Source organism: Xenopus tropicalis, chromosome 8, assembly GCF_000004195.4.
Source record: "Xenopus tropicalis strain Nigerian chromosome 8, UCB_Xtro_10.0, whole genome shotgun sequence".
Taxonomy (NCBI): domain Eukaryota; kingdom Metazoa; phylum Chordata; class Amphibia; order Anura; family Pipidae; genus Xenopus; species Xenopus tropicalis.
This window is the reverse complement of record NC_030684.2, coordinates 5,987,865-6,004,057: the sequence shown is the minus strand read 5'-3', so window position 1 is coordinate 6,004,057 and position 16,193 is coordinate 5,987,865. Positions and strand designations below refer to the sequence as shown.

At 47.6% G+C, this 16,193-nt stretch overlaps 1 protein-coding gene across 4 annotated transcripts in view; it reads left to right on the top strand.

Moving 5' to 3' along the window:
* The window catches only part of nacc2 (NACC family member 2, BEN and BTB (POZ) domain containing), an 86,757-nt gene that overhangs the window by 43,806 nt on the left and 26,758 nt on the right, over window positions 1–16,193 (top strand). For 2 of the 4 annotated variants that reach the window (XM_012967898.3, XM_031906864.1), the window contains exon 2: window positions 13,151–14,069. In XM_012967898.3, the coding sequence (XP_012823352.1) occupies window positions 13,214–14,069 (856 nt within the window). In that variant the 5' untranslated portion in view covers window positions 13,151–13,213. 4 annotated transcript variants of the gene reach the window in all.

Genomic DNA, 16,193 nt, shown 5'->3' with positions numbered 1-16,193 from the left:
TTATTGTGTGCCCAGAACATTCCTTCTCTGTATATTTGTATTTATACATATGGGTAGGAGGTGCCATAGTGTTTCCCTTAGACAGTACAGTATGGGGGTACAGCTTATTGTGTGCCCAGAACATTCCTTCTCTGTATATTTGTATTTATACATATGGGTAGGAGGTGCCATAGTGTTTCCCTTAGACAGTACAGTATGGGGGTACAGCTTATTGTGTGCCCAGAGCATTCCTTCTCTGTATATTTGTATTTATACATATGGGTAGGGGGTGCCATAGTGTTTCCCTTAGACAGTACAGTATGGGGGTACAGCTTATTGTGTGCCCAGAACATTCCTTCTCTGTATATTTGTATTTATACATATGGGAGGGAGGTGCCATAGTGTTTCCCTTAGACAGTACAGTATGGGGGTACAGCTTATTGTGTGCCCAGAACATTCCCTCTCTGTATATTTGTGTTTATACATATGGGACCTAGACCAAAGCCCCGTCTTGCTCCCTGCGGCTGTCACCAGTCTACGCAGTAATTGAAAAGTAAAAGGCAATTGAATTACAGCACAGGGCAGGAATCCAACAACATGCGTCCCCCCCCCCCCCCCCCGCACTCCCCATTGCATCAAGCTCGGCGCTGCTCCTGATGTTCTCATGTGTGTTAATGCTGACTCACAGAGTAACTTGCACAAGACGGAGGCAGAGGGATAAAAAAAAATAAAAAAAGAGCCCCTCACACAGACAGCTCCTCCATACTAGGTAATGAGCCGAGGAAGGATCCGCGCCTGCCGTCTCGTAAGATCTTTTTCAGCAACCTCTAAGGGTTTCTACTCATTGGGGCGACGTTGGGGAGTGCGTGAGTGAAGCGAGCTGTCTGCCTATGGCTTTATATCCTCCGCTCGCTCCTTTTTAGATTGGCTTTTGCCTGAGACGGGAAAGTCGCGTCTGCAGTTTTGTACCGCTTTTTATCATCTATTTTAACACGGCCGGGGAAGAGACTGGAGCACTACTTGTACGCCTGAAGCTCAGTCGAGACCTAGAGGCGTCGTAGAGCTCGCTTGGTAGTCAGAACTCCGACGTTGTTAGTGGTACATTTGGGGTCTTGGAAACTGCTGCAAGGCATGTCGTCCGTCCTACGTTGGCCGGGTCTTCGTCCAAGGCCTGTCTGTAGGTGGTAATGTGCTTCATAAGGAACCGTCACTGAAGGTGTGGTAGAAGTTCTTGGGAAACAGAGGTGTTGCTTAGTCAATGTTGTGTAACTCATGTCACTCCAGGGGTACAAGGGCCTCTCTCCAGGGGTACATGGGCCTCTCTCCAGGGGTACAAGGGCCTCTCTCCAGGGGTACAAGGGCCTCTCTCCAGGGGTACAAGGGCCTCTCTCCAGGGGTACATGGGCCTCTCTCCAGGGGTACAAGGGCCTCTCTCCAGGGGTACAAGGGCCTCTCTCCAGGGGTACAAGGGCCTCTCTCCAGGGGTACAAGGGCCTCTCTCCAGGGGTACAAGGGCATATCAGAGGCATTGAGATAATGGAGATAATGTGCTCCATAAGGAACAGTCACTGAAGGTGTGGTAGAACTTTTTGGGCAACAGAGGTGTTGCAAACTTGTCTCTCCATGGGTACAAGGGCATATCAGAGGCAGTGAGATAATGGAGATAATGTGCTCCATAAGGAATGGTTACTGAAGGTGTGGTAGAACTTTTTGGGAAACAGAAGTGTTGCTTACTCAACGTTGTGTAGCTCCATGGGTACAAGGGCATATCAGAGGCATTGAGATAATGTGCTTCATAAAGAATGGTCACTAAAGGTGTGGTAGAACTTTTCAAGAAACAAAGGTGTTGCTTACTCAATGTTGTGTAACTCATGTCACTCCAGGGGTACAAGGGCATCTCTCCATGGGTACAAGGGCATCTCTCCATGGGTACAAGGTGCATATCAGAGGCATTGAGATACTGGAGATAATGTGCTCCATAAGGAACCATCACTGAAGGTGTGGTAGAACTTTTTGGGAAATAGAGGTGTTGCTTAGTCAATGTTGTGTAACTCATGTCACTCCAGGGGTACAAGGGCCTCTCTCCAGGGGTACAAGGGCATCTCTCCAGGGGTACAAGGGCATCTCTCCATGGGTACAAGGGCATCTCTCCATGGGTACAAGGGCATCTCAGAGGCACTGAGATAATGGAGATAATGTGCTCCATAAGGAATGGTCACTGAAGGTGTGGTAGAACTCAGAGACCTACCACCATGCACTTCCTATAATAGATAGCGTTGGGGGTTAAACTAACATGTCCTACTTTACTAGACGGGATTAAGAGAAGTAAAAGAAAGTTGTCGAGTCGGAGAGAGTCTCACCTCCTGTGGTATGACACAGTCTGGGGACGCTCGTAGGGGGGGGGGGGCGCTTGTCTCAGAAAGAAAGGCTTTCTCCAACCCTACACGCTCATTATAATCAGCATGATGATCATGAATAGAAAAACCTGACGCCAATTAACAGCTTCCCAAAAACTCGCAGGTTCCTAATGCTCGTTAGATAACGTTGCTGTGGCACACAATTAGGGCATCACGCCATATGTCACCAACGAGGAACAGCTTTTTTTTGTAGGTGACTCAGCCCCGGGCACACAAAACGGTGATATATAAATATACAGTGGATATTCTTGGATAAAGGGCTAGTAGGACTCATTAGGACCCAGCCAATTCTGATACAAACTGACCCTACTAGACATAGACTAGAGCTTTGACTTACCCTTTGGATGGTGTTTTGGATGTACGTCGATTTACTATTCCTGCTTCTTCTATGTTTCATCTCCTTATCCACTAACTTTTGAAGGTGCAAGTAGCCTCAGATTAGTGATTTGAAGAGAGGATATCTTGATATGTTTTTGAAACTCTTCCAGTTGGCTGGTTTGGCCCCATACAGTGTAGTAGAGTAGGGTGTGTGCAACGTTCCTGATCACTGATCCTACCATGATTATTGCTGGTCTTAAGGTGGCCTTATACGCCTTTAGGTCCCCATACACGGGCCGATTGTAGCTGCTGATATGGATCCCTTGGACTGATTCGGCAGCTTATCGGCCCGTATAGGGGCAGAAACGAGGGGCCTGCCCGACAGATATCTGGCCTGAAATCGGGCAGATATCGATCGGCCAGGTTAAAAGATTCAGTCGGATCGGGGACCGCATCGGCTCATTGATGCGGTCCCCGAACCGACTGCCCCATTGCCGCCAATATAATTTGATAGTTTGGCCCCAGGCCCCCGATATCGCCCACCCTTAGGTGGGGATATTGGGTGAAGATCCGCTCGCTTGGTGTATGGGGACCTTTATATTATTGTTCATGAGATGGATACCATAAAGCAGGGTCCAAAAGTGTTGGAGAGCAACATGTATATGTAAAAGGTCCCTGGGGGTGCAAAATATGGCCTGGTAGCCCCTATGTGGACTAATAGCCTACAGGAGGCTGTGTGTGGCAGTAAACATGGGTTTCATGCAACTTTGAGGCTTTGAAGAGCAACATTCAATGGGTTGATGTGCAACTGGTTGCTCTTAAGTCATTGGTGGGGGATCACTGCCAAAAAGACTACTATCTTGGAAATTTCGGTTGTAGGAAAGATGGTTTGGAATACTGGCCATACACGGAGCGATCATCTTGTTTGGCGAGGTCACCCAACTATAAGATTGTCTCTTTATGCCCACCTAAGCTGGGCAATATTGGGCTAATTGAAGGGTCTGAAGGGCCTGAATCGGCAGCTGAAATCTGCCCTGTATGACCACCTTTAGAAACCAGTCAGGAACCCAATCAGGAACATCATCCTGTGCCTCTGTTGTTCTATCATTATCTTCCGATGGGCTGTACACAAACAGATATTATCATTAAGCTGGCCATACACATACCAATAAAATCGTGCAATACAAAGTGGCCAATATCCGTGGTCATGGTCTTTGCACGAACGATTGGCACAGTAGGACGATAGCCGTACATTGTGTGGCCCAGTTGGAGAATGTACCTGGTCAACCTGTGTATGTCCCTGCATGATCAACAAACCAACCAATCCTCAATAGTTCTCTATACAAAACCTGGTATCCAATGACAATATCTATAAGTGTATGGCCATCTTAAACAGGAAGGAAACAGCCCCATGGAAGCCCACATACCTCCAGAGCTGCCGCCCTGTTCATCTATAATAGGCCTTCCTGATTGAGAACATTCACTTGTACTTGAATTGCATCACTGCCGATGTCCCGGGTGTTTAGAAGGCTTTAATGAAGAAATGCCACACCTTCATTCTCTGATTTGCTGATAGGTAGGTAGGTAAGGACAGACCAGAAGACATAGTTGGATGGTGTAAAAATAATGTCAGCCAGGGACACCCCAACCTTTTTCCCACATGAGCCAACTTAGATGTAAAAAGTGTTGAGGAGCCACACAAGCATGAAAAAAAGTTCTTTGTGGGTGCCAAATAAGGACTGTGATTGGCTGTTTGGTAGCCCCATGGGGACTACTGGCCTACAGGAGGCTCTACTTGGAGTAAAACTGTGTCTCTGGGTCTCCAAGCCAGAGATTTAAAAATGGGCACCTACTTTGAGATCATTGGGGTTGGTGAGGAACATGTTGCCCCCGAGCCACTGGTTGGGGATCACTGATGATAGGAAGTGCCTGTTGCTTTTTGAGTGTGTCTTACTCTGGGTATCATTTGCTAATAATATACATATGGACAAGGTGCGGTTCCGTTGCAGGACACCACAATGGAAGAGGCCCCTCTTCCATCACCGAAGGAGGAATGCTAATGCAAGGGGCCAGTAATCCTGTTGAACAGGGTCGGACTTCCACCCCAGGGGCCCCATAACCTGCCAGGAACCCTCGTTGCACGTACATATTTCCTGCAGGGGGCCCCATCCCTCTCCCCGAGCGGGGGAGGTAGACCAGCTGAGGTTGGGTCTGGGCCAAATGGTTGAACCTCGACCATTGTATCATTCTGATCCCCATTTCGCCGTCACCAATAATTTTACTGGCCTCCAACTTGCACTGTCAGATGTAATGCTGAGTAAGTGCTTCAGAGCCACGGTGTGTCTATCACTCATACAAATGCTACGTCTTAATGGAACGAGTAGGTAGCACTGTCTGTACTTGTCCCATTCTTTGGCACCATAAAGCCTGTACTAATTGCATTGCCCCCATTCCCTGACATTCATCGAGCTCGTAGAAACGATTAAAACCACGTGTCCCCAAAGGTTGTAGAGCTGCAAGTTGGGCATCGGTGCTTGAAGATATTGAAGGCCCACGTGGGATCTAGAATATGATGATGTTCTTGTTTCGCGAGTGAACCAACCAGGGCTCATCTCTAGTCACAAATAGGAACCATCTCTGTGTCAAAAGGAAGCGTTCGTTCAAGATGCTCTTAATGTGGTCCATTAGGGAATCTGCCGCGATGATATAATGCTCCGTAAGCTCCGTCCTCATTGGAAGTGTTTATAAATAGCAGTGTGCGTTTCTTCTGGGTTTCCCAGTCTTCAGCCACTCATAATAGCATTACTCAGTCTAAGTGGGGCCGTTCTATTGGTGGCTGACGTACATATATGATGATATCTCATTTATGGGGGTGGGGTAGAAGGGCTTCCTTTGGATCTTTGCATGGACTCTTCTGTATAATGATTAGACAATGCCCCAAGATGGCTCAAGGTGACTTCTGGGATACATGATCTGCACTTAGCGCACATGAATGGTCAAATTACATGGATCAGCCCATCACTTTTGGCTTAGATCAAGTGTAGTAAAATCCATTAGCCCATGGGCAAACTGGTTGGCTTGTTGTACAGAAGTGTTTTGTTAAGTAGAGAACTTGGCCATTTGCTCCTCTGCTTCAATTTGGTCCAATTCAGTTTCCCAGTTGGAACCTCCAAATAGACTTGTGATCAGATCTAGACGTGTGGATACTTTTGGGGACTAGATGTCATGTTCAATCAGTCAGGCCAACCTTGCAGCTTCTGCAGAACCTCTTTAGAATCGATGCTCTCGGTCTACGTCTTGGTGTTTGATAGTTCTTGTCCCATCAAGGGTCATAATTTAGCCTCGGCGCGTTACGTTCAACTAACTTTTCAAACTGGTGGTCCAGTATGGTGGCGTAACGAGATACTAGATGTTACTGGGCCCCCCAGCAAATTTAATTTGGAACCCCCCACTATTTTCAGATTCGGCCGAACCCCAAATCCTTCATAAAAGATGAAGGAGCTGAATCAGAATCCTAGTTTACATACGGAAGGGTCAAAAAGTTGAAAAATCTACGTCTTTATGTGACCAAAAGTCACATGATATTAAGGGTTCAGATTTGATTCGTCCAGGAAGGTGGATTCAGCCGAATCCTGCTGCAAAAGACTGAATCTTGGCCGAATCGTATCCTTGATTGGGCATCCCTAATTAAATTTGCTCTATAATTAGGGCCTTATTGGGCCCCCTACACTCCTGGGTCTGCTTCCTCTGTAGTTACGCCCCCTGGTCCTGTATCTCCTTTACGTTTCTATTCGAGAAAATAGAGCCAATAAAATCGCCATTGGAACTAGGCAACCGCCATAATCCTCAGCTAGAACTAAATGCCCCCCCACCACACTCATCCCGCCTTAAAACTGTCACCCTGTTTCACTGAAGGATCAAAAAAATGTAATTCATCCAGGATCCAAATCCGAATCCTGCTGAAAAAGGCAGAATCTTGGCCAAATCCTGGATTGGGCACCCCTAATTAAATTTGCTCTATAATTAGGGCCTTATTGGGCCCCCTACACTCCTGGGCCCCCCAACTTTCTCTGTAGTTACGCCCCCTGGTCCTGTATCTCCTTTACCTTTATATTCGAGGAAAATCGAGCCAATAAAATCACCATTGGAACTAGGCAACCGCCATAATCCTCGGCTACAACTAAACGCACCCCCCGCCCCACCGTCACTACCACCGCCACATTCATTCCACCTAAAACTGTCACCCTGTCGGTTCCATCATATCTCCGTCCCTCCGACGTCCCCCTTCTGCTGACTGCCACTTTTCAATAGGATAGGGTGCGTCCCTAATTAAATTTGCTCTATAATTAGAGCCCCCTACACTCCTGGGCCCCCCAACTTTCTCTGTAGTTACGCCCCCTGGTCCTGTATCTCCTTTACCTTTATATTCGAGGAAAATCGAGCCAATAAAATCGCCATTGGAACTAGGCAACCGCCATAATCCTCGGCTACAACTAAACGCACCCCCCCGGCCCACCACCGCCACTGCCACACTCATCCCGCCTAAAACTGTCACCCTGTCGGTTCCATCATATCTCCGTCCCTCCGACGTCCCCCTTCTGCTGACTGCCACTTTTCAATAGGATAGGGTGCGTCCCTAATTAAATTTGCTCTATAATTAGGGCCCCCTACACTCCTGGGACCCCCAACTTCCTCTGTAGTTACGCCCCCTGGTCCTGTATCTCCTTTACCTTCATATTCGAGGAAAATCGAGCCAATAAAATCGCCATTGGAACTAGGCAACCGCCATAATCCTCGGCTACAACTAAACGCACCCCCCCGGCCCACCACCGCCACTGCCACACTCATCCCGCCTAAAACTGTCACCCTGTCGGTTCCATCATATCTCCGTCCCTCCGACGTCCCCCTTCTGCTGACTGCCACTTTTCAATAGGATAGGGTGCGTCCCTAATTAAATTTGCTCTATAATTAGGGCCCCCTACACTCCTGGGACCCCCAACTTCCTCTGTAGTTACGCCCCCTGGTCCTGTATCTCCTTTACCTTCATATTCGAGGAAAATCGAGCCAATAAAATCGCCATTGGAACTAGGCAACCGCCATAATCCTCGGCTACAACTAAACGCACCCCCCCGGCCCACCACCGCCACTGCCACACTCATCCCGCCTAAAACTGTCACCCTGTCGGTTCCATCATATCTCCGTCCCTCCGACGTCCCCCTTCTGCTGACTGCCACTTTTCAATAGGATAGGGTGCGTCCCTAATTAAATTTGCTCTATAATTAGGTCCCCCTACACTCCTGGGCCCCCCAACTTCCTCTGTAGTTACGCCCCCTGGTCCTGTATCTCCTTTACCTTCATATTCAAGGAAACAGAGCCAATAAAATCGCCATTGGAACTAGGCAACCGCCATAATCCTCGGCTACACCTAAACGCACCTCCCGCCCCACCGCCACCACCTCCACCACACTCATCCCACCTAAAACTGTCACCCTGTTGGTTCAATCATATCTCCGTCCCTCCGACGTCCCCCTACTGCTGACTGCCACTTTTCAATAGGATAGGGTGCGTCCCTAATTAAATTTGCTCTATAATTAGGTCCCCCTACACTCCTGGGACCCCCAAACTTCCTCTGTAGTTACGCCCCCTGGTCCTGTATCTCCTTTACCTCTCTATTCGAGGAAAATCGAGCCGATAAAATCGCCATTGGAACTAGGCAACCTCCATAATCCTCGGCTACAACTAAACGCACCCCCCCGGCCCACAACCACCGCCACCACCGCCACCACACTCATCCCACCTAAAACTGTCACCCTCTCGCTTCCATCATGTCCCTCCGACGTCCCCCTTCTGCTGACTGCCACTTTTCAAAGTCCGGGGAGGGCCGAAACCAAACAATGTAATATTGGGTTGGCCTCCCTCCAGGAGCGAGCGCCTCTCGCTGCTCAATCCTCTCTCGACCCCCCCCCTTGCTCCACACCGCAGGAGTTAAACGGCAGCCCTGCCAGCTCTGCAGACTGTTTGGAATAGTTGAAATGCTTTGACACTCGGGGCTGGATGGCAGAGGAGGCAGTTTACAGTGTAATACACATGCAAAAGCGGGCTATAAATTCCCCCGACCTGTCTGACTTGGTGTGGCACCACTAAGAACTTCATCAGCACACAGTGCCGTACTTCTGCCATCTTTGTTTGCATTGCAGTGACTCATCAAAACTCTGTCTTGTACCAACACTGAAAGCATTCTTCTGGCACGGCTGTCCCCCCCTCTGTTTTTTAGAGCTTCGGCTTGGAACTGGCATTTACTTCAGGTCTCTAATCAAAGGACTCTATTCATTGCGGAGAGCAGGCTGAATGTTAATCTGCATCCGGCCTATTCATTGACATGCTATGCACTGCTCTGGAGCTTTTTTGACTTGATCCTAATACACAGCTTTTTGATGGTATTTCTGCCCCCCCTCCTGCTGCTGCTGTGGGTGCTTTAGTTAGCCAAAGGCGGACGGAGGGGCTTTTTTTTTTTGTTTTTATTTTTGGGTTGTTGTTGTTCTTCTCCTGAGAGCTACGGATACCTGGGGATCAGTTTGGACTCTAAGGTACGTTGATGATGGGTATAAAGCATTCCAAGTTGCAGACACATAATATAAACTGGGACATATCTCCCCCTCTCTGTCTGTCTGGGTCTCTCTCTTCTCCTTCCCTGCCTCCTTCCTCCGCTCTTTATTTTAGCATTGTCTAGCCGAGGAGGCTGCATTTTCACAATGCAAGGTGGCCGACGATCCTTACGGATCTGGCTTTTGGGACCAATACAATGTTGACTTGCTTTCCCCCCCCCCCCCACCCCCCAATGCACCAAAAGGCAGTGGACGGGATATTGTCCTGACATAGCCTGCCGGGAGGTAATTCGATTCAATGCCGTCGGGGATATCGGACTTGGTATTAGAGGCATTCTGATAGCTACATCGCCTCAGATCCAGACACTGTCGGGCAGCAGTAAGGGAAACGGAGAGGGGTGGGGGCGACGGTGGCATACATTAATGGGCTCGCGTCTGACTTGAAAAAAAAAGCATCCTTGCACTTTGTCAAGTCTCCCTTTCACGGAGAGGAGATCTTAGAACTCTCCCGATAAAAGTACTAGAGGTGCTGCCTCCACCCCTCCCCGGTGGGTATTAAAAATTTAGCATGCACTGTTCGCACTGCAGTATGTACCACACTCCGTAATGCCCACTCAGATCATCTCGACAGCAGTGATGGCACATAAATCGACGGAGGCAACATGAGCGCGTGTGGCTCCTTCTAGTCTTGTCCATCTCTTTGTACGTTCTCGGCAGCTGCCACCCTAAACCCTGCTCCGTGTAGGCAAACTGGCAGCCTCGTTAAGGTATATCCTGAATTTTCCCGTCGCCGGATTTACGTGGGCAGGACCGGGGGGCATGTAAGTAAGTCTTTATCTGTCCCTTGTTTGGATTGCTCCTCTACCTATAGAGTTAATTGCTCCTGTAGCAGGGAAGGAGTTAAATCCTTGTTTTGATGGGAGGCAGGTCTGTAAATCATAAGTTTTCTACTCGTGCAAATGTTTCTGCTATGGTAACAAGACTTTATTGCCGTCGTTCCGGGCACTATGAAACTCAAGGGGACGACGGTCAAGGGTTTTATAAGGTCTTTGGGTTGCTGCTTGGGAAGCTACTTTGGCACGTGGGCCACCTAACCCCTTGTGTGCCGCGGAGGCAACCTGACAGCGGTGGGAATTTGTCCACCAGGAACGAGGCATGTCTTCGGCCATTGTTTTGGGGGCTACCGCTGCCCAAGGAATGTGTAGAATTTTGCATTTTGCTGACCTCGTTTCTCGCACACCGCCATAACGTCACCGCTTTTGACATTAGCATTTCGGAAATTCTTTATTCTTTCTGGCTAAAAAAAAAAAGCTGCAGCGCGGAATGAGGGGGTGGCTTGAGATCTCCTTCGATTGTTCTACATAAGAGTTTTCGGTGAGCGGTGGGACAAGCAAGAGCAGAGTTAACCTTCCACTAGACGTCGGCTCGAACTGATGTTCATTGAAACAGAACTGGGAATGGGTTTCTCTATTGAGGATTTGGGTTCCTGCTCTTAATGTAAGAAGTACAGGCAGTTGGTGATGCCCAACTGTATTCCATTAGTCAGGGCAGCTTGAAGGTGTTATTGCAGAGATCCCTCTATGGTATTGGCACGGACCCAATGAACGTAGGAAGGGACGGGAATTGTGGAATTATATAGAGGCAAAGATAAGTTTGTAGTTTGATGACATACTGTCGGAGATATGTGGATATTGTAGATCGGATTAGTCTACCCCTGATATGTTAGAGGATGTTCTTTCCCTAATCCCCATTCCTCAGCCATGAGTTGGCGTGAGTTCATTTTGACTCAAGTTTTTAGACAAATGACAAAGTCATGACACGTCCAATAGTCGTTCATTAACTCGGACGTTGCCTTGGGTCTGCTGCCACCATGATCTATAATATTCTACTGCAGAGCCAGCCAAAGCTTCTCGAGGTCAGCCTTGATGGGCGTAGATCATATAGACAATGTTCCTTTCCATATGGGAGCTTTATTGATTTCAAAGAGACACTCGAGAACTTGAAAAGTCGGGTTCTTTTTGATCAAAGACGGCACTTTCCGATAGGTTTGTAGAATTAGTTGTATGTTGTGTTTTGGTAGGAAGCTTCCTTCAACTTGGGTCCAAGGTGGACAATGAGAAACCTCAAGTGTTGGTATTGGGTTTGGTTTAGGGTTGCTTCTCTTTTACAGTTGTGCCACCTAACCCCTTGTGTGCCGCAGAGGCACCTCACCACGCTACAGAGTAGCGGTGGGAATTTTCCACCGACGTTTTCCAGTTCATTAAGAACTCGTACGTTTCCTTGGGTCTGCTGCCACCATGATCTATAATATTCTACTGCAGAGCCAGCCAAAGCTTCTCGAGGTCAGCCTTGATGGGCGTAGATCATATAGACAATATCCCTTTCCATATGGGAGCTTTGTTGATTTCAAAGAGACACTCGAGAACTTGAAAAGTCAGGTTCTTTTTGGTCAAAGACGGTACTTTCCGATAGGTTTGTAGAATTAGTTGTACGTTGTGTTTTGGTAGGAAGCTTCCTTGACTTCTTGTAGGACGTAAAACCTGCAGACAACTCGGGTCCAAGGTGGACAATGAGAAACCTCAAGTGTACAGATAATATTATACCTGGAATTGGGGGCTTTGAAGCCAGAAGTAGGGTAATTGTTGACCAGTTCCCATCTGAAGTCTACTTTTTGTCCCAACAGGGCTTGTCGGTGGAGAATAGGGTTGCCAGAGGGGGACATTTAATTTGCACAGGGGGTTCCAAGGTGGGCAATGAGAAACCTCAAGTGTACAAATAATATTATACCTGAAATTGTTGGTATTGGGTTAGGTTTTGGGTTGCTTCTCCTTTACAGTTGTGAAGCTACTTTGGCACGTGGGCCACCTAACCCCTTGTGTGCCGCAGAGGCACCTCACCACGCTACAGAGTAGCGGTGGGAATTTTCCACCGACGTTTTCCAGTTCATTAAGAATTCGGACGTTTCCTTGGGTCTGCTACCACCATCTATAAAATTGTACTGCAGAGCCAGCCAAAGCTTCTCGAGTTCAGCCTTGATGCGGGCAGATATAAACAATGTCCCTTTCCATAAGGGAGCTTTATTGCTTTCAAAGAGACCACCCTTCCTCAAAGGGACACTCGAGAACTTGAAAAGTCGGGTTCTTTTCGATCAAAGACGGTACTTTCCGATAGGTTTGTAGAATTAGTTGGACGTTGTGTTTTGGTAGGAAGCTTCCTTCACTCCTTGTAGGACATAAAACCTGCAGACAACTTGGGTCCAAGGTGGACAATGAGAAACCTCAAGTGTACAGATAATATTCTACCTGAAATTGTTGGTATTGAAGCCAGAAATAGGGTAAGTGCTGACCAGTTAGTCTACTTTTGGTCACAATAGGGCTTGTCGGTGGAGAATAGGGTTGTCAGTAAAATAATAAAGAGGGGGACATTATTTGCACAGTTGAGGTTCTAGCTTGTAGATGTACTCTACCAAGAGATTGCTTTCTAAGGGGATCTTTGGTTGTCTATCCCCCTCTCAATAATAATTTTGAGATATACCTGTATTACTTTATTAGCCTTCAAACCCTTGCACATCATCCCTTTATTAATTGAAGGTGTTGGGAATGGGATGTTGCCTTCCAACGGCATTGACTGTAAGTGGGTTAATGACGCACCGCCGTGGACAGTCATAAAACCATTTAGCACCTTTGAATTTCCCAAATAGGCTCATACATAGGCTTCAAATGAAATCGTAGACTCCAATTGTATTGGGATCTCCCCACCCAAGCACTAGGGGCAATTGGGGCACCTCTGCTGAACACTCTCTCCTTTTTTTTGTATTCCTCTTTTTTGCAGATGTGAACTCTCTCGGACACGCAGTTGTTGAATGTCTGAAGAAACCTCGACGACTTCCAAGCCATGTCGCAGATGTTGCACATAGAAATTCCCAATTTCGGGAACACCGTGTTGGGCTGCCTGAACGAGCAGCGGCTGATGGGGCTTTATTGCGACGTCTCCATCGTCGTGAAGGGACAGTCGTTCAAGGCGCACCGGGCGGTGCTGGCCGCTAGCAGCTTGTACTTCAGAGATTTGTTCAGCGGGAACAGCAAAAGTGCGTTTGAGCTTCCGGCCACTGTGCCCCCGGCGTGCTTTCAGCAAATCCTCTCGTTTTGCTACACCGGGAAGCTGACCATGGCTGCCAGCGAGCAACTCGTGGTCATGTACACGGCAGGATTCCTTCAAATCCAGCACATTGTAGAACGAGGTACAGACTTGATGTTCAAAGTGAGTTCGCCCCATTGTGACTCGCAGACCACCATGATCGAGGACGCCAGTTCGGAGCCCCAAAGCCCCTGCAACCAAACGCAACCCCCATCTGGACCCTATGTTATGTCCCCTTCCATGCCCATCCCTCTTTTGACCCGAGTGAAAAACGAGAGCCTAGAACTACAACCCATCGCTGTGCCGAACATGCCGGTCAAGAGGCCGGTGGAAAACAGAGACAATGGAGGCTCCATTTCTACTGCTAATCATCAAAAGCTTTCCCGCTTGTCTTACTATGGGATGTCCAGCTTGGCCGCCCTTTTCCCCAACGTGCAACAAGTGCAGTATTCCCAGGGGGAACGTACAAGCCCTGGAGCAAGCAGTATTCCAACCACTGACAGCCCTACCTCCTACCACAACGAAGAGGATGAAGAAGACGACGAGGCCTACGACACTATGGTGGAGGAACATTATGGACAGATATATATGAAATCCACAAGTAGCTATTCAGGTACATCTTTTTTGAATTTCACCTGTTTCTGTTGGACTGTGACCTGAGATATTCACATTGGTAAAGTTGGCCGTTGGGTCGACAAACGACCTGTTCTTCATTTGAAGTTTCCCATAGTTCCCGAGATATTCACATTGGTAAAGTTGGCCGTTTGGTTGACCAACGACCTGTTCTTAATTTGAAGTTTCCCATAGTTCCTGAGATATTCACATTGGTAAAGTTGGCCGTTGGGTCGACAAACGACCTGTTCTTCATTTGAAGTTTCCCATAGTTCCCGAGATATTCACATTGGTAAAGTTGGCCGTTTGGTTGACCAACGACCTGTTCTTAATTTGAAGTTTCCCATAGTTCCTGAGATATTCACATTGGTAAAGTTGGCCGTTTGGTTGACCAACGACCTGTTCTTAATTTGAAGTTTCCCATAGTTCCTGAGATATTCACATTGGTAAAGTTGGCCATTGGGTTGACCAACGACCTGTTCTTAATTTGAAGTTTCCCATAGTTCCTGAGATATTCACATTGGTAAAGTTGGCCGTTGGGTCGACAAACGACCTGTTCTTCATTTGAAGTTTCCCATAGTTCCCGAGATATTCACATTGGTAAAGTTGGCCGTTTGGTTGACCAACGACCTGTTCTTAATTTGAAGTTTCCCATAGTTCCTGAGATATTCACATTGGTAAAGTTGGCCATTGGGTTGACCAACGACCTGTTCTTAATTTGAAGTTTCCCATAGTTCCTGAGATATTCACATTGGTAAAGTTGGCCGTTTGGTTGACCAACAACCTGTTCTTAATTTGAAGTTTCCCATAGTTCCTGAGATATTCACATTGGTAAAGTTGGCCATTGGGTTGACCAACGACCTGTTCTTAATTTGAAGTTTCCCATAGTTCCTGAGATATTCACATTGGTAAAGTTGGCCGTTGGGTTGACCAACGACCTGTTCTTAATTTGAAGTTTCCCATAATTCCTGAGATATTCACATTGGTAAAATTGGCCATTGGGTTGACCAATGACCTGTTCTTAATTTGAAGTTTCCCATAGTTCCTGAGATATTCACATTGGTAAAGTTGGCCGTTTGGTCGACCAACGACCTGTTCTTAATTTGAAGTTTCCCATAGTTCCTGAGATATTCACATTGGTTTCCCATAGTTCTGTTTGGTAGAAGGTATGAAGAGAGATTGTTGAGAGATGTGAATGGGGCAATTATTGTAGCCAGTGGGGGTAAGGGAAAAATATAGGAGGGGCATTACGTGTGATGGTCTAGGAGGGCATGGGTGGTGGCCATTGCTGTTTGTGGTAGAAGACAAGGGAATAAGTGGAGACTGTTGGGTGTGGTGCTTGTGGGAAGGGAAAGTACAAGGATGATGTAAGTTTCGCATGGGAGGAGCTAGTAGGCGGAGGTGTGGGCAAATGAGAAAATGGTTTGGGGGGGGAGGCAATTAAGGGTATTGGGTACGGGAACTGGATTCCACGTTGGGGGGGGGAAACTTCCCAAGTCGTTTCCTTCAAACATTCCTTCCCCGAGAATCCTGTAGCTACACACCTTCAGCAGCCAATGGCTTTTGTTGTTTTGACATTGAGTTTTGGGGTGGGGCAAAGGCATGACAAGTGTCTATGTCCCACCTCAAGCCCAACAACAAAGACTGGGCAAATTGGTAGTAACCCACGGCAACCATTCAAATGATGGCTTTCATGGTTCAACCTGAAGTTGGCTGAAAAATGAGGCAATCGCTGGTTGGTTGCTATGGGTTACTGCCCAGTCTTTATAAATAAGCCCTATTGCCTCATCAGTATTGCTTTAATATGTTATTCATGCATTCCCATCACTTTAAAATGAGTTTTCATTGTGCAAATCAAGACATTTAGATCTTCAAGAAGTGACTTTTTGGGGACTTCACTGCAGACAATGTTTATCTATGGGGATGAATGTATTCGTTGCGCGGACCCCCCGGTGTTACCTGCTTGCCGAATGCTGATTTGTTCCTTTCTCAACCCAAAACTTTTGACGGCAACGGGGGCAGCAATGGAGGCAGTGGCCGGGGGCAGCGGTGTAGGAATGTCGGCCAGAGCATTCCCAAGGCCCCCCCGTACCCCCCCCATTGCACTGAGCCTCCCCATTCACTC